We start from the raw sequence: 24,486 nt of genomic DNA, 5'->3' as shown, positions 1-24,486 counted from the left end.
CATGACAGGAGTATGTAAATCTCCACCTCTTTTTGCTGATGGGGCAGCAGCCTTTCTTCTGTGCAGCTAGATCAATTCACATTGTCAATACGTTCCTATTATGCATACCAGTCAGCTCCCTTGTGTTCTAGCATGCAATGTGTTTATGCTAATGGAATAAGGAAGTGGCTTTGCTCTAAACAATTCCACTACTGTCTGTTGCATGAGCAGAAATTCCAGTGCAAGCACCTCTGTATTGTAATTTCCCTTCAGCTGCTGTTTTGTTGCTTGCCTCTGGTTATGAAGGTCCTTGGGAAGAAAATTCCATGAAGCCTTTCTAACACCCATAAGCATTATTATGGTGAAGATCAACATTCTGTGATTGCGTCTTTCATTTACACTGAGTGAGAAAATAACAGAGGCCTGAAGGTACTAAAAATCCAATAATAAATCCAGCCTCCATATACATTCATTGCTATTGATATTAAACACATAGGGAGATACAGCTTTCAATATTAAAAAGTGTGGGCTTTTTAATAAAGATGGTGAATGTCAGTGTATTCTCCAATCAGGCAGGATTATAACAATAAGGATTGCTTTTATTAAATCAAAAGTTCATTCACTCATTCATTCACAATGTCAGAAGCAGATGGGATCACATTTTTAGATGGCAATAGCCATTTATTCCTGTGTATTTGCATGGGGAAGCCGAACTGCAGATAAGCTGCAAAAATTCAATGAGGAGGAGAAAGCAGAAGTGTGTGATGGTGCATTCTTCCACATAGGGGCTAGCCCTCTACTGCATCAAATAGGAGCAGATGACTCTGATCAGGATTCCCATCACAGACAAAAGAGTGGGTTTTCTGTTTAGGTGTCGTAGCCTCCTGTAGTCATTCCACTCCCTACATGTCTCCCTTCTTCCTCTCTCCCCTCCCCCAACCTGCTCCAATCTCCTAAAATAGTATTTTGGGAAAGTTTGGTTTTAGATCAAAATCCAAACTTGTTAACTTGATCTAGTCTCAGCTCATAACATAGAAAAACAATGGGAAGAAAAAAAATGGGCAGTGCTTTGGTAGGAAAACAAACAAATATGTAAGTGTCCTAACTTGTAATAGGCCAGATTGTGAACCCCATACTTATACTGATGAGCAGTTACATGGTTACTCCTGTTGACTTTAAGAACAGTCATTTGTGTGACTAACTGCTCACTAATGGGAAGGAGGCATTCACATACGGTCCTATATTTAAAATGTAATTCAAAGTGTGTTTTTCAGGGACTTTGTCATTTCTGAAATGGAGGAAATGCTTGGCCAGTGATCCCATATTAGAACAGAAAAAAAGAATTCAGGACTCCTGTCCCCATCAAGGGAACAAAAGGGGCTTCTCCACCCCATGAAAATCACTTTGGGGATCAGTCATGATGAGTCAGTTGAAAAAAACCTCACAAGACTGACAACATCCCGTATGCTATTGCTCTGTGTTAACCACACGTCTAGGTGGGTTCTAAATAACCATTTTAGTTCTGATATTAGAAGTTTATTTATGTAGACTTCATTCAAATTGTCATCACCATTTTCAATTTAATTCATTCTCTCTATATAGGAAGGCCTGTGGTACTGCTCTCGGCAGTTGGTGAAATGCATTCTTCTCGGTAGATCTTTTTCCAAAAGATGCAGCATGGTTTGTATCTCGTAAAGTGGTTGTCAGCTGAAATTCTAGAAAATATCAGCTTCTGAAACCATGTGTGTATGGTGATGTTTCACTGCTATAGGACCTCCTACCCAGAAGGCACCATCTGCTTAGGAAAGCTATAAATGTCAAAGTACAGCTGAAGTAAGCTTTTACTCTCTGGCATACTGACTGAATGGAGCCTCCACCACCACAATATAATGCTGCTGTTATTTCTTAGGGTAGGTATACAAAAGTATATTTGTCTCCTCTAATGGGAAGCCATTAGGCAAGGCATGAGCATTTAAAGTGAAATCAAGACCACACAATGAAGGGCTTTTGTGCAGTTCTTAAATGAATGAGATAATACACCAGAGTCTTCTGCTTATTTCAGATTGTTGATTGGGGGCACAAGTCTATGTTTTATGGGAAAAGCAGATATAGTTTTTTTTTCAAAGAACATGTTTCAAGGCAATTGCTGGGCTCTTAGAGGATAGTCAAGTGGTAAGAATTGTGTACAGAGTTAAGTGGAAATACTGAGAGTCACAACTGTGACTGGAAGCCAAGTTTAAAGCACAGGGTTGGGAATTAAATTGGGGTTCTTTTCTCTGAACTTTCTACAGGCTCCATTTAAGTGCTCAACCTGTGAATGCTTCATTTATCCCAGCTATCCAATGGGATGATAATGATTCCTACACATGAGTATTGTGAGACTAATGTCAGAGGTCTCATGCATGTCCTCTGTATGGAGGAAATTTCACTCTAATGCTTAGAAAGTGTTTAGACACCTTCAGGTGGACAGTACAAGTGGTACAGCACATCATTACTATCATTATTCTCATTATAGGACTGAGCATGAATTGATAAATCCTGTGGCTTGGCTCATGAGCTATATGCCCCTAGTAGAGGGCAGTTGCATTTAAATAGTTGGGAAAGCAGCTCTCCCACTCCCCCCACCGTTCCAGGAAGGGAGTTTATCTGCACTGGGGCAACGTATAATCCCCAGTGTGCTCATGCAGCTATGTTGCAGGTGTGTTAAGGGCCAGTTCCCAACCTGAGTGCAGTGGTGGTTAATAACATGGTCATTTTGCTTCACCTGCTTCCTCACCCGCACCACAATATTTTTTGCACTTGGCCCACCTTTCTGTTACCAGTTCAGTTCCTTGCCTCTTCCACTATGCTGCAGTTCCAAGTCCACATAGAACAGTACATAGCACTACAGTCTCTTCCGTTCCTCTTCCTAGGTGCCACTAAGGTCCAGTGTCCTCTCCTTCCGTGTAGAACACTCAAAGAAAATTCAACTCAAACCACTCACAATGCTTTCCTCAGCCGTGTCTCAAGCACACTATGGTGAGAACCTTTTGTATCCCATCATCTTAGTACTCCCTAAGTCTCAGCTCCATATTGAACCCTGTTTTGGGCCCACTGTGGTGAGAATCACCATCTCCTGTAGCCTTTCCCTTTTTGCTGTCCACACCAAGGGTTTATGCCTCTAGCAGCCATCTCTGGAACCCTCAGAATCTCAGGCTTCCTCTCCAGGTCTCTCACACCCCTTTCTCAGGACTACTTGCTGGGCTGAGCTTCCTGCCTGCAAAGTTCTTTTGGCTTTAATTTCAGAGAATGGTGTCCCCGGTTTTGTCTTGGGTCCAGACTTCTGGATCTACCTCTAAGCTTTAGGCCTCCCAGCCTTTTCTCAGCCATTATCCCAGATGAGAAAATACCATGTACCTCTCATCTGGGTCTCTTCCCTGGCCTGCCTCCTACTTATCCTTCTTTTATGAAGATCCAGCACTTCACCATCAGGAGTATTGTCTAACACCTTGGCGAGTGCCACCCAGTGGCCTAATTGGTCTCAGACTCCAGTTAATCCTTTCACTGCTTCTGCGGGGTACACACCCTATCACACCTCCTTGTACTGCTGCCATCACCTTCAGCTGCATGGAGCCACCCCTGAGTGCACATCAGGATCTGACCTCTGTCTTTGGTTTGGTTTGTGGATCCCCCATGGGTAATTTAGGCACTGTAGAGGTAACAGTAGGCAGTCTGAATTATTGTCTCAGGCACTGGAACTTCAGTCTGTTTTTGTTTAAAACTGACTAGAAAATCACTCTCCAGTGTGCAGTGCAATGCACAGCTAAAAGATAAGAAATACGTTGTCTTATTTTAAACTGAAGGTGAATAGTTACTAAGGATCAAGAATGAGCATCAGGAGCCAGTTTCTGCGCCATTTCAACCTTCTGAGTTCCTGCTCCATCTTTGGACAAGTGCTCCCATTACAATTAGCTTATTTTTCCAATATGATTGCTTATTTACTAAGAACTGCATAGAGAACACTGACCTCATTTAAGACAATGATCCATCATGGGGCCAATGGTTAGCTGTGACCACCCTGAGCTGATGATCAAACCTGACACAAAAGAAAGGTCATAATTTATCACTAAACACCACAAAAATGCAATAACCTTTAGATTCCCTTCATTTCATTACAGTGCTTAGTCAACTCTTAACATAGGGTCACCATATGTTTGTTTTATTTCTGGACATGACCTCTTTTTGGTTCTGTGCTCTCCATCCAGATTTTTGAAATATGAGCTAAGCTGGTGATTCGATAATATCACCTTTAATCTGTGCATTGCCTTCAGAGAAGGCTGGCTGGAGAGCCCCTGGTGGGGGCTGGCTGTCCAGCTCTGAAGACATGGTGTGGCTTGGTACAGTAGGGTGTCCAAATCTGAGTGCAGATGTCTACGTGGCTATTTTTAGCAGCGCAGTGTGAACCTAAGTCTGTAGCCATAGGCTCTGAGACTTTGCTGCAAGCTGCCTGTGTATGCATAGACACACCTTGAATGACCACACTTGGCCTTCTGTTTTATTCATGGGAAAATGAGTCTTCTGGTGACCAAGTAACATCTCTAAATTGTTGTAGCCTTTAACTAAATTCGGGCATTGCCTGATACAGTGTACCTGTTGTATTTCAAAGGCATTGAAATTGCCTCTATTGTCTTGCACGTTGTGAAGTCACTTGCAGCGTGTGAATGTAGAGTGCGGCCACTGGTGTGAGAGGAGAATTCTGTAGTGGTAGCCTGTGTGCTATTTCACATGCACGCACATTCTTCCACAAAGTTCAAGGCTTTGACCCGTGCAGAGGAATTTAAGTGTGAATTGGACTGCATGATTGGATTCCCTGGGCTAAAATACCCAATGTGAGTGCTTTGACAAAAGGGGAGCCTGCAGGTAGCTGGCAGTTTTACAGGACTAGAGTAGATCAAAGCATCTGAAACTAAGGCCAGAAGACATCTCAGAGACTCCAAAGAAAGCTCACTCATGTACATTGAAGGCCTATGGCCATTCTTTCCCTGTCATTTGTGGAAACCTCACACCTTTATCCAAGCAAGAGATTGCCTGGGCACTAACGGTACGTCTGTACTTACTGGAAGATGGACTTGTTCAGGGTCACATTTCCAGGGTTTGATTCAGCATGTCGAGTGGGGACATACTAAATCAAACCATCTGGACTCTACAGTTGACCCTGGTACTCCTCACTGTTGCAAAGAGTAAGGGAGGTTGGTGGGAGAGTTTCTCTCATTGACCTCTTGCTGCATGGACCACCAGAAAAACTGATCGACAGTACATCAATTCCAGTTATGTAATGGTCATAGCTGGAATTGTGTATCTTAAATCAACTTTTCAACATAGTGTAAACTGGGACTAAATAAAAGGGATACAGATAACAGTGAATCCACCCCAGCATGCCCTACTGGCAGAGAACAGCTATCTCTTCTCTCTTTTTCACACACCAGCTTCCTAGGCCTGTTGAATTCTGGTCTGTCCCAAGAAAAGAGGAAGTGCAACATCTTGGCAAACTATCCTATGATTCCCTTAGCCCAACAACACTCCAAGAGACAATGATCTGAAGTCTCCAGCATCCAAAGGTGAAAGCCCAGTGCCTGTGAATGTGCTGGTTCATGCAGGCAATTGATCAGCTTGCGCCTCTGATGTTTTATTACTGCCTGGAGTGTATTCCCCCAAACACTCTTCTCCATTATTTTACTCTGGAATTAGAAATCTCTCCCAATATCACAACCATGAATCATAGAATCACAAGAATGGAAGGGTCCTTGAAAGGTCATTTAATCCAGTCCCTGCACTTATGGCAGAATTAAGTAATGTCTAGACTAACCCTGAGAGGTATTTATGTGACCTATTTTTTAAAATGGCCAGTGATGGAAATGCTAAATCCTCCACAAGTGATTTATTTCAGTTCTTAATTGTGCTCACAAGAATTTTTTTTCTCATGTCCAATTTAAACCTCCCTTGCTGCAATTTAAGTCCATTGCTTCTTGTTTTGTCCCCAGCCATTCAAAACATTTTGTCTCCCTCTTCCTTATAACAACTTTTTAAGTACTTAAAAACTCTTATTTTGTCCCCTCTCAGTTTTCTCTTTTCCAGGTTAAACTCATTTTTTTTCAATCTTGCCTCATAGGTCATGTTTTCTAGACCATTAGTCGTTTTAGTTGCTTTTCTATTGATATTCTCCAATTTGTCCACATCTTTCTTTGAAAATGGTGCCCAGAACTGGACATGATACTCCAGCTGAGGCCTAATCAGTGCAGAGTAGAGCTTAAGAACTATTGCTAGTGTCTTGCTTACGGCATTTCTGCTAATATGTTGAAGAATGTTTTCTTTTTTGGCAGCACTGATCACTCCTATGTCACTTGCGGTCCTGCATGGCTGACCGCACTCCTTTCCAGTCATTTTCCATTTTATACATGTGCAACTGACTCTTCCTTCCTAAGTGGAGTATTTTGTATTTGTCCTCATTGACAGTTACCCTATTTACTTCAGACCATTTCTCCAGTTTGTCCAGATCATTTTGAGTTCGAATCAGTTAAGCGCTTGCAACCACTGCCTGCTTGCTATCATCCACAGACTTTGTAAGCATACTCTCTATGTCATCATCTAAAACATTGATGAAGATATTGAACAGAATTGGATCAGGAACTGACCCCTTGGGACCACCCTTCATGTGCTCTTCCAGTTTGACTGTGTACCACTGATAGCTACTCTCTGGGACTGGTTTTCTAACTCAGTTATGTACTCATGTTATTGTAGCTCCATCTAGGTTGTGTTTTCCTAATTTGTTTATGAGACGATCATGTGACATGGCATTAAAAGCCTTACTAAAGTCAAGATATGTTACATCGACCACTTCCTCCCATCCACAAGGCTTGTGACTCTGTCAAAGAAAGCCATCAGTTTGATTTGACAAAATTTGTCTTGAAAAACCCATCCTGACTGTTAATTATCACCTTATTATCTTCTCGGTGGTTGCAACTTGTTTGTTTAGTTATTTGCTCTATTATGTTTCTGGGTACTGAAGGTAAGCTGTTTTGGTCTGTAGTTCCCCAAGTTGTTGTTATGTCCCTTTTCATAGATTCACTCTGTTTGCCCTTTTCCAGTCCCCTGGAATCTCACCCACCACCAAAGACTTTTTGAAGATAATTGGTTATGGCTCCAATATCTCCTCTGTCAGCTCCGTGACTGCTGTAGGATTTATGTCATCAGACCCTGGTGACTTGAAGACATCTAACTTGTCTAAGTAATTTTACCGTTTTCTTTCCTTATTTTAGCTTCTGATCCACTCTCATTTTCACTGACACTATTTTAGAAGTCCAATTTTTACTAACTTTTCTTGTTGAAAACCAAAACAAAAAAGTCATTTGGCACTTCTACCCTTTTTCCATTTTTTTGGTATTTTCTCCCTCCCTCACTGAGTAAAGGGCATACCCTGTCCCTATCTTCCTCTTGCTTTTAATATATTTGTAGAATAATTTTTGTTATGATTTACTTCTCTAACTGGTTTAATCTCATTTTGTGGCTTGGCCTTTCTCATATTGTCCCTACGTACTTGTGTTATTTGTTTCTATTCATCCTTTGTAATTTGTCCTAGTTTGTATGCCCAAAGTAGTGTTAAGTGGTCTTAGTGTAAATAAGAATTAGATCCCATATGAGACAAACAGGTGAGTGAGGGAAGGGCAGCAGCTGGCAAAAAATAAAATAAAGGCAGGATGTTTTAGCACAGAGTCACTGTGTGCACAATTCTGGCTTAACCAGTAGTAGGAATGGATGAAAGAGGAATGGAAACCTGCTATTTGTAACATTGTATTTTACAGAATAGAGTAGTGGTGAAGCTTACTGAAGAATCTCTGCTCATTGGGCCTAATTCTCTGTTGCCTGGCAGTGTTTGTAGTCATTTACATCAACACAAAGTGAATATGAAATGCTGCCATTCAGCTCTGGCAGTGAAGAATTGTTAGGTCAGGAGCCTGGCATGAGAGAAGAAACAGTGTGATGGAACCAGCTCTCAACTAGATGTCCTTGGAATATAGTTATTTATTGTTGTACAGTTATATTCCAATCCCATGCTGTTCCATTCTCATTGATAGCTTGTATTTCCTGATCAAATTAATTAGTTTGGTTCCTTGCAGTGGGGCAGGGTTGGAACTACCCAGTTGCTCTTAGACTCCTATCATTGCAAATGTGGAAATGAAGCATCAATCTCTTCACTCATCTTGCTCTTACAGCCTAGCCAATTCACTTAAATTTCAAGGTAAAGGCTAGTTGGAGCACTATCGATTCCTCAGCAGAATTGGCTGAATGTGATCCAGAGCCTCCTCGTACACATTGATTCCTTGTCTCTTAACTCAGTGCTGCATGAATGTCACTGAACTGCAATTGACTGTGCTAAATGGACAAAATATTGATTCCCCCTCCCCTTTTTGGGGAAAGCTTCTTATTTACCAGGCGCTGAGCTAACAGCGGACAGATGAAAGTTCACAAAGTGAGGTGCAGCCAAGTCAGTGATTTCATTTTTTAAATTCTGGACTTGGTTAAATGAGGAGGTGTTTAAATTGTTCAGTTGACATTGCTGGTGGAGACAGGAGCAAAACCTCAGAGCTCAGAAAGAGCACTTCATTGATGTTTTATTATTGACTGAATAATAAACTTTTTACAGTGTTTCCCAGAATGGCCTGACTGTGTGGTAATATTTCTATCTGTATTGCAGTCGCAGGCCTGCCAATGAGGAGCGACAGAGAAGGGGCAGTTCTTCTGGGGCCCAATAATTTAAAAGGGTCTGGGGCTCCTGGTGGCCACTGTCGCTATCACAGGAGCAGCAGCAGTCAGAGCCCTGGGCCCTTCAAATCACTGCCAGCTGTCACTAGCCACACCGCTTCCACCTGAGGCAACGCCCCTTTGGGTAGCATGGTGCTGGTCCTCTTGGGCCTGGCAAATCTGTTCCCGCCCTCTTCTGTAGCATCAGAGGGATCTCAAACAGGTCAGGTCCCATTGTGCTAGGCAATGTAAAGACGCTCTGTGGGGTGGGGACTCACTTTAGCCCTTCATCAAAGCTTTCTGCATGCTGGGGGAATGAGATATATGGAGTAAAACTCAACACTGCTTGACAATCAAGGAATTTCTTTCTATTTTGGTATTATTTTGTAAAAGGGTCTGTCCCATTTTCTCAAGATAACTGCACCTCTGCCCTCTGTGCTGAAGGCTGTGTGGACAGTCAGTTGCCTCCACCCATGTGGAAACTCACTCATTAACTACCCCCACACACAGGGGGATGGGGAAGGCAGAGGTGAGCGTAGGGCTCGGAAGGGCTGGGGTGACCGCTGTAGGATTTGCGATGGGGGCAGGCACTCCTTCACTCATAAACCCTGCATGCCCCTTCTGTACCTCTTCTCCCCTAACCTCTCCTGCATTCCTTCTCCCCAGCCCTTCCTGCACTCCCTCATGGTCCCCAGCCTGGAGCATCCTCTCCCTGCACCCTCTCCTCACCAGGTGTTTGGTGCAGCCAGTCTCCTATCTCCAGGAGCTCTATATAGTTGTCTAGTAAACAGTCACAAAGCCCCTCCTCCTTTTGCCCTTCCCACCAGCTGCTGGCAAGCATTGGAAATACTGAAGCTGCTGCTCCACTACCATTCTCCCGTTGGAAGTGCAATGGTAATGAAGCAATTCGAAGCTGGCTAATGAGACGCTAATGTGCATATTCAGTGCCTCGTTAGCAGAATGACAGCCATGCAAACAGACTTTGAATTGCACATTGACAGTGAAGATGAGGGTAGCTTCGGAATGAACGCCCCACTTCGACATTCCCTTACTCTGATTTAGTTCTGTGGGAGTGAGGGAATGTTGAAGTGGGGTGCCTGTTTCGAAGCTGCCCCCATCTTCACTGTCGGTCTGCAATTTGAAGTCTGCTTGCGTGGCCACCATTATGCTCATGAAGCACTGAATATGCATGTTAGCACCCCATCAGCCTGCTTCGGATTGCCTCACTACCATGGCAACTCCAACAGGAGAATGGTAGTGTAGCAGCAGCTTCAGAGCAGCTCCCCCCAGTGAGAAGTGCAGCCCCTTCCTGGGCTATTCCCTGGTAAATGGGTACCGACTCTGGCAGCATGAGCCTGATGCGCTGTGAAGGGCACCTCAGAGCTGGCGCACAGGTGCCATTTTGGGAAAGTGCAAGGGGTACACCTTTCAGAATCTGACCTAGTGCCCCTGCTGTGTCTGAAACTCGGAGGGAGGGGAGGTACCCCTGGCTCTGAGTTAATTGATGATGACCTTAAATAATTAAATCTCATTCTTTGGCCCTTTGAATCTAGTCTGAACCAGTATGTCCAATTCTCTCCCTTTCCCCCTGCCCCTTGGGCTCTTCTCTGGAGTAATCTATCTCACTGGCTGTAAGAACACCCCTCTCTGATGTTATTTCCTGTGGGAAGCTTGATAACCCTCTGTAATGGCAGGGGTGGTAGTTAGTCCGCATAGTCCCATCTGTTGCATGTTTGGATTTCACAGAGATTCAAAATTGCGAAATTCAAATGGAATTAATTAACCAAAGATTATCAGTCAGATCAGTACAGCCCTACACATAATAATTATATCCATTGCCACCCTTGGGATAAGGTAAAGCCAAGTTTACCCTCTTTTATCTCTGTAACTGATGGGATACCAGCAGTTTGCACCCACATCGAACTTCCAAAGCTTCTTTTTATGAGATATGACCCAAAGTAGCTCCCTTCTGGGGGAAAATATTTTATCCCTTGTTACATTTACGTGTGTTCTGTTTTCATAGTAGCTGATGGGATTTCTTTATGGCCCTCAGTTTACCTGATTAATGAGTAAAAAAGAACTTCTAATCCAACTTTTATTACTAACTGATGGGAAAATCAAATGAATTAAAAACATCTTTTTGTGGGTCAATATTTCATCCGCTGCAGAATCCACCTGAAATAACAATGACTCCTTACCAGTCATCTAGTCCATTACAGAAAATATCTGCTATAACAGGTATCTCACATCAGTCTTCTGCTTTTGTTTATACTTTATATCATACTTCTGGAAACATTTATTAGCTTGAGGGGGTCTTTTCCTGGACACCTGGGTTCCCACAAACCTGGGGACAAACTAGAATTAACCATTAACAGTTCCCAGACACATAAAATTCCAGAACACGGGTCACTCAGCCTATGCCTAGATAGTGGACAATATTTTGGGATACAGTGGTATTCATGTCTGTGCAACGTGCTCATCGTGTCGAAATATTTTTTGAAATAACAGGCGTGCTATTTCTGCATCCCTGTACCTCTCATTGCATGAGGAGTACAGGGATGCCTTGAAATAGGGCTTTATTTTGGCATGTGTTGCCATTTAGATAGCACCACATGCTGAAATTACCTATTTTGAAATCTACTCAAAATAAGTTACGCAATTTGCATAGTGCAAATTCCATAGCTTATTTTGAGTTTACCATGCTGGTTAGACGTAGCCTCACAGTTTAAGAATCAATGCTTTGAGTTTAGAATTCAAACACGTTGTTAGTATTAGAAAGATTCTGAGAGAAGAATTAATACGAAAACAAATGTGATATACAGAGGAAAACAGCTTCATATTTACTGTCATCATCAAAGATACAGCCCTAATGTTATGACTCAAGGCTAAGATGCTAGGTTGTTAATTTGAATTATTTCCTCAATATTGGGTGAAGTAACTTGCTGACCTGACCATACTTTACTATATATTGCAATGTACCTTTCTCGAGGGAACCCCTGATTTCTACAGACTCAATGTCACTGTTCTAAGAATAGCCTTGTAAATTATAGCAAGAATTAGCTTAAGATTCCTCTCACATCCTTTGGGATTCATTTAATAAGATGAGTGGTTAGCCCTGTAGAAAGGAAAAATACAACACTGGAAGTACTTAGAACAATTATCAAACCATTGCATACCTCTGTACTTAAAAACTAGTTATTTTTTCAGAGAGGGTAGTCAGCAGTTTATTCCTTGGCACATACTCTATGTGCTTAGTTTCCAGAAGAGTCTTGAATTTTTCAAAATATGATGAAATTATTTTTCAGTAGGTATGGGAGAATCCAATACAATTTCTAGACCCTGCAATCTACAGATACTTAAGGATCAATTACTTAGTTATAATGCTTTTTAATTTTAGATTTATTGTTAGTGCTATAAGAACTTTTGTAAAGGGGAAAAAGCTATAGTGAAATGTAAAGAAACTGAAATACTAATGTGTTACCCTTGAATCTCTCAGCACTTTTTACAGTCTCTTGAGCCTGCAGATCTTGACTATGGGTACTTTAGTCTTCTTTATAATTGATGAATAGTTGATATTGACCTTGCCAAGAGTTATGGCATATTTTCTTTAATATGTTAAGATATTTACTGGATTAGCTGAATTTAAAGCAAATTTTTTTCTGGAGTTCTGTTGTGCCAAGGTGCATTCTGTTCTCACGAATGTCTAAAATTTCATCCCAGCTCACCTCCCACAATTAGGGACAGATATTCAAAAGAGCTTAGATTCTTTGGAAGATGTCCCCTGAAGTGTCACAATGGAATGGCTGTAGTAGAAAGTTTTGGAACACTACAGAAGATCTGGCTTCATTTGTGAGTGCTGAGCACTGGTCAATCTTGTTCTTGGTAATGGACTGTTCAGTGCAGGTACAGCCGTAAGCTGGGAGCAGCACATAGCCACATCACCTTGAGGGAGCATCAAGAGGCACCTCATTTTGCTTCAGTTTGGTTTAACTGCTCCATTCCCACTAATTGGTGTGGGAATTGCATGACTTGAATCTTATGGGCCTGTTATTCTCCAAGTCTCTTTTACCTTGGTGAAGTATTTTACAGTGGAGCTGATTGGTCTACACTCTGCTTCTGGACTTTGTTGCTGTTGTTCATCTGCCAGGTTATTTGTTTCCCTGCAGGCCAATGTTTCCAATGCAGTATTGTGGTTCTCCTCCCTCCCCAGTGGTCCCAGTGTTTGAAAATCATGAGTCAGCCAAAAGAAACCCATGAGAGTGCCTTAAATATGAAATTTAAAATAATAGTGTGTTCTTTTTATTTCCCTTTTGGCTTCTGGGGCCGTTAGTTCCAAGAGTTAAGTTTTTTTATGCTTTTTCCACAATGAGGAGAGCTAGGCATTTACTTTTTGTTTGCAATGAAAGTTAAGAGGCTCACAACTAGATTACTGATTAGCTGGGGTTCTAAAAGAAACATCAGACAATTTGAGATTTGGATTAATTCCCATCTGTTACATCTCTGTAAGTTAATAGCAGCCTTCTGTGATTCTACTGGTGGAGTTGTCTATTTCAGAGGCTGCATCTATACTGGCAAGTTCTTTCAACAGATTGTTTGAAAGAAGGGGCTCTTTCAAAATATCCCACAGAGCATCTACACACAAAAAAAGTTATTTCGAAAGCAAATCAAAAGAATGTGGAGCTTCTTTTGAAATTGCTCTTCCTTTCCCGTTTCAGGAAGAAAGCTTTCTTTTGAAAGCTTCTGTAGAAAGAAATGTGTGTAGACTCTCCACAGGACCCTTTTTTTCGAAAGAACTGTTCTCATGGCATCTGATTTTTCTATCCATGGCCTATCCTTTTGAAAGAATAGGGGGCTGTGTAGATGCTCTCTTTTGAAAGAGCAAATTGCTCTTTCAATACGTTTTTTGTGTGTGGACATTCTCTTGCAAAAGAAGATCTTACAGACGAGGTCTTCTGGAAGATCTTCTTTCGAAAGATCTCTGTAACGTAGATGTGGCCTAATAGTCATAATCAGGAGTATCTCCCAGATTATCCAAGATTGTTCCCACCAACACATTTCCTAGTGTTCACTCTGGTCAGTAAAATTTCAGATGTTCTGAATTCAACCACTTTTCAGGGAGAATATAACACAGTAGATTTAAAGTCCAGCAGGAGTCAGTAGACTATCTCATGTGACCTCCTGTCTACCTGTTCTCCTGCATGAAACCCAGTAACTTGTGTTATCTTCTCACAAGGCATCCAGTCTTGATCTGAAAACTTTCAAGAGATGGAGAATTCACCACTTCCCCTCATAGTTTTATCCAGTGTTCCCTGTACACTGAGTGTTTGGGTGCCCACCCCAGAGAGATTGCAGTGCCACCCAGCTAATTAGCAGAGCGCCCACAGACAGAAGTATGTGTTTCTATTTGTGGTTCACCTCTCCATTTTTCTTGGAGAACATAACAAAATGTATTCCACACATGGAAGAAAAAAAATAGAGGGAACATGGATTTTATCATGAGTTAATCACCTTGCTGCTAAAAATAACCACCTCATATATATCACTGGTCTGAATTTTATTGCTGAGATTCAGGCTGAACTTTGCTTTATTTAAATTCAAGGGCAGAGATTTCTCTCGATTCTTGAGGTGAACCTTCCATCCTGTCTTTGTCCCCCGGTGCTGGGTTCTGTGTGCTGTTCCACTTTTGTTGATTTTGCAGTAGATCTATCCACTAGAATAATTTTAGCAAATGTGTTGTTCATGCTCAGCGTAACACATGGTCATTTAACTGCAGGAGCTCTGCAATACAAAATGAGCTGATTTTCTTGGCATATTTTGTTGCTTGGAGAGAGGTACTCAGTTACAGTGAAGCAGTTCTTGGCCCTCCTGGAGCAGTACTGCAGTCAATTGATTATTTTGTTAATTTGTCCTATATCAATGCCCTGCTGTTTTATTACCATCCAAGTTACTTCATGCATCATGCACAAGAAGAAGTATATTAAAAATCAGACCTTGAATCTTTTTCCCCCTTGTAGGTGTTTTATCAGCAGGGAGCTACCTTCCTTAATATATGACCTTTTCCTCCTCTAATTGGAACCCAGCTAGTAACTTGTAAATGATTTAGTCACATGCTAATACAAACTCAAATGCTAAGATGGTATTCACCTTTTAATCTAGGTGCTTAATGAAATATTACAGAATGAAAAAAAAAAAGAGGCCATTATTGCTGACAAATCAGCTAGGCTTTAAAGCTACGTCTTCACAGCCCCTCCCTTTTGGAAGGGGCATGCAAATGAGTGATATCGGAAATGCAAATGAGACATGGATTTAAATATCTCACATCTCGTTTGCATATACCCGTGTGATCTGGCTTCCAGAAGAGCCATTTCTGGAAGCCAAAGCAGCCATATGGACAGGGTTCCTTCAAAAGGAAACCCCACTTTTGAAAGCACCCTTCTTCTTATTTTGCATTTCCAATCTCATAGCTTAAGAAAATGAAAACAACAAACCTTTTTAGGAAGAAAATCTTCTTTCTCTGTGAATGTTTAATGACCACCACACATCATAAAGCCAAGCTTTCATGATTCCATTTTCAAAAGTTTAAGGGCCTGATCTTGCAAACACTGTCTTACTTATTAACATTTATAGATGTTTGCAAGACAGCAAAACTGCATGAACAAGCACTTGCAGGACTGGACCTAGTCCTGAAGTTAATGGCATCATTTTGGTTTTGTTCAAGCAAAAAGGAAGCTCAGAATGTATCCCAGTGGCTCTGTATATTCTTTACAGTTTCAAGAGTTTATGCAGTCTAACTATGTCTGCTGTGAAGAGAGCTGTATAAACGCTAGGAAAAATGTATGTGTTTAGAACATAATAGCTAACACGTTTAAAATCCTAGTATAGACAGGGCAACTTGATCTGTTTCAATATGCTGGCTGGTCAGAGTGAACTATAGACCCCTTTCCCTCCCCCTCCCATCTACACTAGGTTTTTTAAAATATTAGCTAGCAGGATTTAAAAGAAGTACACCTCTTTTCTTAGTTTATACACATACCTAGGAAAAGGGATAGAATACTCTCTAAACTAACTCACTGCTGCCACCAAGGGGCAGGAGTCCAGTGAAGTAACCAGGGTTCATTCATATGCCAATACAGGTTGAAACTCTCTAATCCAGAAATCTCTTGTGTAGCAGCATTCATAATAATTTTAATAAATTGAAAATCCCATGGGTGTGGCCAAGATTCCCGTGGTCCCATAAAGTTCGTTTACAGCTAAATAGCAGCACAGAACAGTGAGAGTCAGGATTGGTGGATCTAATTTACCTATAAATGTCTTCTAAGAGCCCAGTAAGCAATGGAAGTGTTAGTAGATGATATTGATGATATTGGTCTCCTATAGTCCAGCAAATTCTTTCATTCAGCACCAGTCAGGTCCCCAGGGTGCCAGACTAGAGAGGTTCAACCTGTAGTGAATTTGGCCTTATGGGGAACTTACATATTTGAAGTTATCATAGGAACTTGGCATTGTTACATCTTTTGTGTGGATATTCATTGGATGAAGGTGCGCTCTGGCTGTAGGCTACCTAGCAAAAGATAAAGTCTATGTAAAGACAAAGTAGTTTGTTGCTTTCTGATGTATTCAGGGCTCACGAGAAACCTTGCTAAGTTCTGAGGAAAGCAGGCTCCGGCGCCCCCGGAAGGTGTGGGGCATCAGGTGGAAGGAGCAGGGTGGGGAGCTAGCTACCCAGTGCCAGTGCTGCCACAGGTTGTGCGCTGCCAGGTACTCAGGGGGCAATTTAGATGGTGTAGGGCTCTGGCTGCTGTCACGAGTGCAGCACCAGTAGCTGGGGACCCAGAGTCCTTTTCAATTGCCAGGTCCTAGGAGTTATCCCCAGAGCCCTCTCTGTCAGTGGTACTGCGCATATTAGCTGGTTAAAGTAAAGACTATTAGGGTTCACTTAGTCCTGCTAATTCACACAAAAACTTCAGTTACATTCTCCCCACTGTGATTTTATCTTGTGAGATACCACGTGTCGGCATGAAGTAAGAGCTAGAGCTGCACACGTTTTTTTTTCATCTGAAGAGTTTATTCAACAGGAATGCAATTTGACACGTTTGATCGTTTACAGGACAACCGTTGGAGGCTGCTGCTGTTCCAAGGTTAGGGCCCTGATCTTGGCTATTGCTGATCTAAGCTGAAATCCTCCCTCTAGAACAGACCCACATCACAATTTTCAGCCCAACAAAAATTCCAAATAGTTTCAGATTTGGCTTGAGCATCACCATTTTTACCCAGAACCAGTGCTGAGTACTGGCCCCTCGATGACCTCAGCCATGGGATTAGTGGGCTGTGGAAGGTGGGGAGCCAGCTGAGTGCCAGATCCTTTTTTTTTTTTAAATAAAAAAAAAGCTACCCAAAACTATCACCAAAGCTAAAAATCAGTCATTCACCCAGCTCCAGTAAGAACACGTTTCTTTTTTTGTTAGTGAACTCAGGCCTTAGAGGAAAATAATTGCATTTTTATGTTTTAACGTACTGCATACACCACCTTTTATACAAAAGATTGAGAAAACATCCTACAGCCTGGGCTTGGCTGGGGAGAGATTGCATGCCCCTTTCTGACATCCTTTCCCTCTGACTTTACTACGGATAAAAGCAATTCACTGCCCAGTGGACTGGGCAATACTGAATGGTGGAAGCATTCAGGGCCAAGTTTGGGGTGTCCTCCTATACCACTTTTCTCAAGTCCACCTGAAGAAAAGACATGGAACTGAATCATTGCTGTTTAAGGAGTTGCCTTCCTGATGTATCAAATCCTTGCTCCTTCCGTTGTGGCAGTGGATCATGTAGAGCCAAGGGACTTGCGTAGGAGTAAAAATGCTTGAGTTCTTTTTCTCTGGTGTTCTCCTGCCGTGCAGTTTGATTTCTGTTCTTTAATTATTTTATGAGATGACAGCTTGGGGTTTGGAATAGCAAGCAGAGGTGGTAACTGACAAAGGCGTAATCGTGGATCATCTCCCCGTGGTCTCCATGGCACCACCAAACATTATTTTAGAGCTCTCAGACAATCTGCTCATGCATTTTTCTAACTCAGGGCAGATCTCTGGCATAGTTCGGTAGGCACAGCCTGGTTCCTGTTGGGGACTCGCTGTCCCCTTTTCGACTCTTGTTCTATTCAGATTCTTTTTTTTTTTTAAATGGCACGTTCTCCATCACTTCTAATGAACCTTTACAAATACAAATTTAGAATACAAAGAGAAGTCTTCTTTCATTGAACTAGTTCTCTCCCTTTTGAGTTAAAAGCAAAAGAATTAATGCATGTGCACTTTGGGAATGAAGGAATTGCCACATTGTTATCATGACATTGATTATTACTGAGATCCCAGTCTTCCCTGTAAGCTGAGCATTTGGGTCAGGACAGATTCAAATGATCCCTAGCTGATTCACAGAATGCCCACAACACCCTCCACTGGCCGCATGTGTATCTCGTGGTGGTGTGCTTGGTGCAGTACATGGGTGGATTGTGTTCAGTGCCAGCCTGACACATACACAGAATATTCAGCTGAGTAGAGCACTTGAAAAATTTGGGATAGGGTTACCTCTTGCTACATATAGGCATAAGGGCACCAATTTAATAGTACCGCATAGGGCCCCACAAATCCTAAGGATGGCCCTAATTGTGTCATCATCATCCTCAACAACCATGGGCTCAGCGCCCATTGGTGTCTGATGCCTCCCTCACTATTTCCTTCCATCTTTCCCTGTCCAATGCAGAGTGGCTTAGTTTCTGTAGACGAGTTCCACACCAATCTACGATATCATCTACCCATTCTCTGTAGGGTGTGCTTCCCCTATTTGAACTGTCCATTATGCCAGATACCAAGGTCTTGATTTTTCACTCATCATTCATTCTGCAAATATGCCTAAACCCCTGTAACTTCCATTGTATAACCTTCTGCACTAGGTTCTCTTTTGGCTGTATGTTCCCATATTATTTCCTGTTGGTGACCTTCTGCGTTCATCCTATTCTCAGGATCTTTCTGTAACAACTCCTCTTGAATGCCAATATCCTTCTCTTTGAATCTTCCATTATCACCCATATTTCACATGTGTACAACATGCTGCTGAATACACTCATTTTCAAGATGATCAGCTTCATTCCTAAGCTAGTCACTTTGATTTTCCAGATCTTATTGATCGCCTTCAAACTCGCTCTTGCTTTTGCTATTCTAGTCGCTATTTCCTTCTTACAGTCTAGATCTTACATTATGTTGCTCCCCAGATATGTGAACTTCCCTACCTTCTCTAGTTCAATCCCATGTACACTGATCTTCCTTCCTATTTCCTTATTTCTTATTGTTTTTGTTTTATCGATGTTCATAATCAGTCCGCATCACTTCCCTTCCTCGTTTAGCACCTGCACTGTTTTTTTACCAACTTCTCCTCATCTTCCTCAATAATAACTATATCATCCATGAACCTCTAGTTGTTAATTTTTTTCCTGTGCACAGATAACCCTTCTGCCTCTTCCTTGATCTTTTCCATTGTTGTCTCTAGATGCCTGATGAAGCTACTCGGCGATACCGGATCTCCTTGTCTTGTACCTCTACTCGTTCTAAATCAACTTCCCAACTCCCCACATGTTGTCACTGCTGCCTCTGCATTGTCACTGATATCCTTCAACAACCATATCAGTCTACCATCCACTCTGTATGACTCCAACACCGCCCATGTCACTTTCTGATGTATACTATCTAATGCCTTCTGAAAATCAACGAAGCAAGTGTAGATGTTCTTGTTCTTTTGGTGAGCTTTCTCCGCTATCAATCTTAATTCCAATATCTGCTGTATGGTACTTTTGTCTTTCCTGAACCCCTCTTGCTCATAGAATCATAGAACAATAGAGCTGAAAGTGACCTAAAAAAGCCATCGAGTCCAGCCCCCTGTTCTAAGCAGGACCAAACCCATCAGATTTGTTGAGGCAAGACTTAAACATCTCCAGGGATGGAGACTCCACTACTTCCCTGGGCAGGCCATTCCAATGCTTCACCACCCTCCTAGTGAAAAAGTTTTTCCTAATGTTCAACCTGGACCTTTCCAACTGCAACTTGAGGCCATTGTTCCATGTTCTGCCATCTGTGACCACTGTGAACAGTCTCTCTGCAGCCTCTTTGCATCCTCCCTTCAGTAAGTTAAAGGCTGTTATCAAGTCCCCCACTCAGTCTTCTCTTCTGCAGACTAAACAGTCCCAATTCCCTCAACCTTTCTTCACAAATCATATGCTCCAGCCCCCTAATTATTTTGGTTGCCCTCTGGTGGACCCTCTCCAGTGTATCCACATCCTTCCTATAATTGAGGGCCCAGAACTGGACACAGTACTCCAGATGCAGCCTCACCAAAGCCGAATAAAGAGGAATAATCACTTCTCTGGATCTGCTGGCAGCGTTCCTCTTGATGCAACCTAATATGCCATTAGCACACTGTTGACTCATGTCCAGCTTCTTGTCCACTCCAACTCCCAGGTCCTTTTCTGCAAAACTACTACCGAGCCAGTTGGACCCCAGCCTGTAACAATGCTTGGGATTCTTCTGGCCCAAGTGGAGGACTCTGCACTTGTCCTTATTGAACCTCATCAGATTGCTTGCAGCCCAGTCTTCCAATTTGTCTAAGCCAGTCTGGACCCTGTCTCTACCCTCCAGCGTATCTACCTCTTCCCCTAGCTTAGTGTTATCTGCAAACTTGTTGAGGGTGCAATCCAACCCTGTTGAAGAGAACAGGATGCAGAACCAAACCTTGGGGCACTCCACTGGAAACTGACCACCATCCCGACATCGAGCCATTGATCACTACCCTCTGGGCCCGACCTTCTAGCAGCTTTCTATCCATCTTACCGTCCATTTATCCAATCCACATTCCTTTAACTTGCCGACAAGAATATTGTGGGAGACTGTATCAAAAGCTTTGCTAAAGTCAAGATAAATCACATCCATTGATTTTTCCCCTATCCACAGAGCCAGTTATCTCATCGTAGAAACTAATCAGATTGATCAGGCATAACTTGTCCTTCATGAATCCATGCTGACTATTCCTGATCACTCTCCCCTCCTCCAAGTGCCTCAAAATGACTTCCTTGAGGAGCCTCTCCATGATTTTTCCAGGGACTGATGTAAGACTGACCGGCCTATAGTTCCCTGGATCATCCTTCTTCCCTTTTCTAAAGATGGGCACTACATTTGCCTTTTTCCAATCATCCGGGATCTCTCCCGATCTCCACGACTTTTCAAAGATAATGGCCAAGGGCTTGTCAACAACATTCGCCAACTCCCTCAGAACCCTAGGATGAATTAGGTCCGGGCCCATCGATTTATGTACATTTAGCTTTTTTAGATAGCTCCTAACCTGTTCTTTCCCCACCAAAGGCTGTCCACCTTCATCCCACAATGCATCACTTATCGCATTAGTCTGGAAGCTGTCTTTGTCTGTGAAGACAGAGGCAAAGAAAGCATTAAGTACTTCAGCTTTCCCTACGTCATCCGCTAGGTGTTCTTCTATCTGCAATCTTAGTCTCTTTGTCAGTATCATCATCAGCACCTTGTCTAGATGACTGATTAGGGCAATTGTTCTGTAGTTCTTGCGCTCCAATCTACTTCCTTTCTTGTGTATTGTCATTAGCACGAATGTTGTCCATTCTTCATGTGCCTTCTCTTCTTTCCATGTTATATTACATAGTCGGTGTATTACCCAAATCATACTTTCTCCACCATATTTGACCATCTCTCCTGTGATCTTATCGTTTCCAGGGCTCTTGTTGTTCTTTAGTCGTTTCACAGCTCTTTCTCTTTCCTCCTTTGAAATACCAGTCTCACTCTCAAAGTTTACTGGAGATATCTTTCAGTTCTTCAGTCAGTCTCTCTGAGACACTCAGGTCCAGCTGTGCTTTTTACAGATCGGTGCAATATCTCATCCTTTGCTGCACAATCTTCTTGTTCATGAGCACCTCTTCGTTCTCATCTTTGATCCCCATCTGCTTTAGCTGCCACTTGCTACTAATATTGCTAATCATCTTATACACCTCCCTGATTTTACATTTGCCGTAATATCTCTCTGTATCTTCACACTGTTCCTCTAACCATTTCACCTTATTCTTTCTGGATGCTTTCCTTACCTTATTGCATTTCCCTCTATATTGCCGTTCCACCCTCTCAGAAACATCCCTTTGCCATGAAGCCTCTAGGGATTCCATGCCAGTCCCAAGCTTGGGTAAAGGAGGAGGATTGGTCAGATGAGTGACAATGGACTGACCATGAAACAAAATATGAATGTAATCTGATGCCTAATAGTGTGCACTGTTTTATTCATCCATTGAGCTTACCAGACCCTGTTTCCAGGTGCTACAAGGAAAATCCATATGCAGCCTGGCAGTTATTGGGTCAGAAAGTTCATAAAACTTGGTAACACACCAAATATATTTTAGACTTGAAATGCACATATGGGCTACATCTACACTAGAAACATCTGTCTACAGAAGTTACTGTAGGAAGACGTGTTCCAACAAAACTGTCAATAGATTGTCTACACAGATCTAAAAGCGGATCAATCTTTTGATCTGCTCTATCAACAAAAGGGCCCCCTGGAGTGTCTACACAGCTTTTTTGTTGACAGTTTACATCTACAAAATACATTTTGTGTGTAGACACTCTGAGTTTTGTCTATAAAACTCCAGTTTTGTCTGCAAAACTCTCTAGCGTAGATGTAGCCAAGAAGCCTCTAAAACCAGATACAGTTTTCATACCACAATCTTTTGGTAGAAATGAGATGTTATTAAACTAATCTGTGTATCCAGTGTTCTGTTTTTGATACAGGAAATCATGGCTGGCTATGACAATGCACAGGATAAAAGTTGAAAAACAAAATTCAGCACTGGTTCAGACCATATCTTTATCATATCCAAAACCTAAAGCTGGGAAGGGGTTTACTTAAATAGCTTTCACTTCTAGTAATTAGGAATTTTTTATTTTTCTGACAAAAACAGTGCATTAGAAAAACGTATATGTTAACTATTAATGTTGTGTTAATCACGTAAATGTTACTGTTCCAGATAAAGAAGGCTGTGCAGCAAGAAGGCTTTGGCAGAAAAAAGCGAGGCTATCGGGAGATCAATGAAATTGACATAAACATGAATGATCCTTTATTTACAAAGCAATGGTACCTGGTAAGCAAATAGTTATTTTTTAAGAAAGATCTGCACTAACCAACAGATATGCAATTTATTTACATTATATTCCTTCTTGTGGCACTTTCCTGGGAACAACAAGAAGTCCTGCAGCACCTTATAGACTAACAGATATTTTGGAGCATAAGCTTTCGTGGGCAAAGACCTGCTTCGTCAAACAGATATGCTCCAAAATATGTGTTAGTCTACAAGGTGCCACAGGACTTCTTGCTGTTTTTGAAGATGCAGACTAACACGGCCACCTCTCTGATACTTGTTTCCTGGGAATGTGCCCCCAGATTTCTGACCAGAACTTTGAATTAATTCCAAGAGAATCCTTCCCAGGGAAGGGTAGTGAGCCAGCTTCATGCTGGGACTGGAGTCGGGAATGATTCAAAGGTCAGTGATGTCAATGCGTAGAGTCTCATTGCCTTCAGTGGGCTCTGCATCAGGACAACACTGGGAGTCGGGTGTGAGCACTCATGCAGTGAAGACAAGATTGTTACATTGAGGTACATTATCATTTCTGAGTCTCAGTACTTTGCTTTCAGGAGCTCTTCGTCACATGGACACATCCAGTGTCTCTGTGTCGATGCTCATTAACATGTCATGTGCAGCAGTCTGGGTAATGATCTTTCCTCTTCCTTGGTGGAAAATTTCAGTTTTCATCTAAAAAGAGTCACACAGGGAGTTAGGCACAAGTCCAGTGTACAGAAGGGGGCTCACGCCCAACCAAGACACACATCTGGAATGTATGTGTGACCCACTTATGACTGCCTCAAGTGGAACTTTCCCTAGCCACGGCTCTCTCAAGATCCCTATTGATGCTGTTCCACTTTGGAGAAATAATTCACTTTTCATTCAGACAGGCACGTGGCATATAAGTACTTTGATGAGATTTGGGAGGAGAGGTTCACGTCCCTGCTTCAAATCAGGCAGAGTGGGGATTTCAATATGAATCTCTCACAAATTGGCTGACTGCTTGAATTACTGGGCTATTGGGCATAAAAGAAGGTAGCACCACTGTCTTCTACTCCTGCTCTTTGGTATGGTACCATAGCTTCCTTGTGAATCCATCCCTTTGCTTTCTAGATTTCCCTTTTCAAGTGAGTGTGCGCATGTGCAGTGGTGACTGGTGATGGGGCTGCCAGAGGGGCACCAGCCAAGTGCTCCTGCACTTGCCCCAGCCCCTTCCCCACCTGGGTTCTACCCCTTCCCCCTACTCTGCCCCCACCTGTTTCTTTCTTCAGAAATGCCCTGCCACTTCCTCTGAGTGCAGTGGCAATCCTGTCCCTCCCAGGAGCAGCACAGCCCAGGAGCAGCACATGTTAAGAAGCTCGTGTTGCTCTAGGGCTGCACAGCTCAGGGGGACGGGTGGACCACCCCGTACTCACTGGAAGTGGCTTGGCACAGACAGTGAGGGGGGGAGGGGCTGGGGATGCTGAGGGAGTGCATGTAACACCCACTTACCCCCCATGCGTTGCCCCTGTATGGGTGTGTAGAAGTAAAAACAGAATTAAAAATGCCTGAAAACAAAA

At 42.4% G+C, this 24,486-nt stretch overlaps 1 protein-coding gene across 1 annotated transcript in view; it reads left to right on the top strand.

Annotated features, from left to right (window-relative positions):
* The window catches only part of PCSK2 (proprotein convertase subtilisin/kexin type 2), a 204,243-nt gene that overhangs the window by 96,891 nt on the left and 82,866 nt on the right, over positions 1–24,486 (top strand). Inside the window, exon 3 of the mRNA XM_074989445.1 lies at positions 22,835–22,948. Coding sequence (XP_074845546.1) covers positions 22,835–22,948 — 114 coding nt within the window. The remainder of the gene's footprint in view (positions 1–22,834; positions 22,949–24,486) is intronic.

The sequence above is a fragment of the Carettochelys insculpta genome, chromosome 3, assembly GCF_033958435.1.
Source record: "Carettochelys insculpta isolate YL-2023 chromosome 3, ASM3395843v1, whole genome shotgun sequence".
Taxonomy (NCBI): Eukaryota; Metazoa; Chordata; order Testudines; family Carettochelyidae; genus Carettochelys; species Carettochelys insculpta.
Note: the sequence above shows the minus strand (reverse complement) of the source record. Positions and strands in the feature narration are given on the sequence as shown.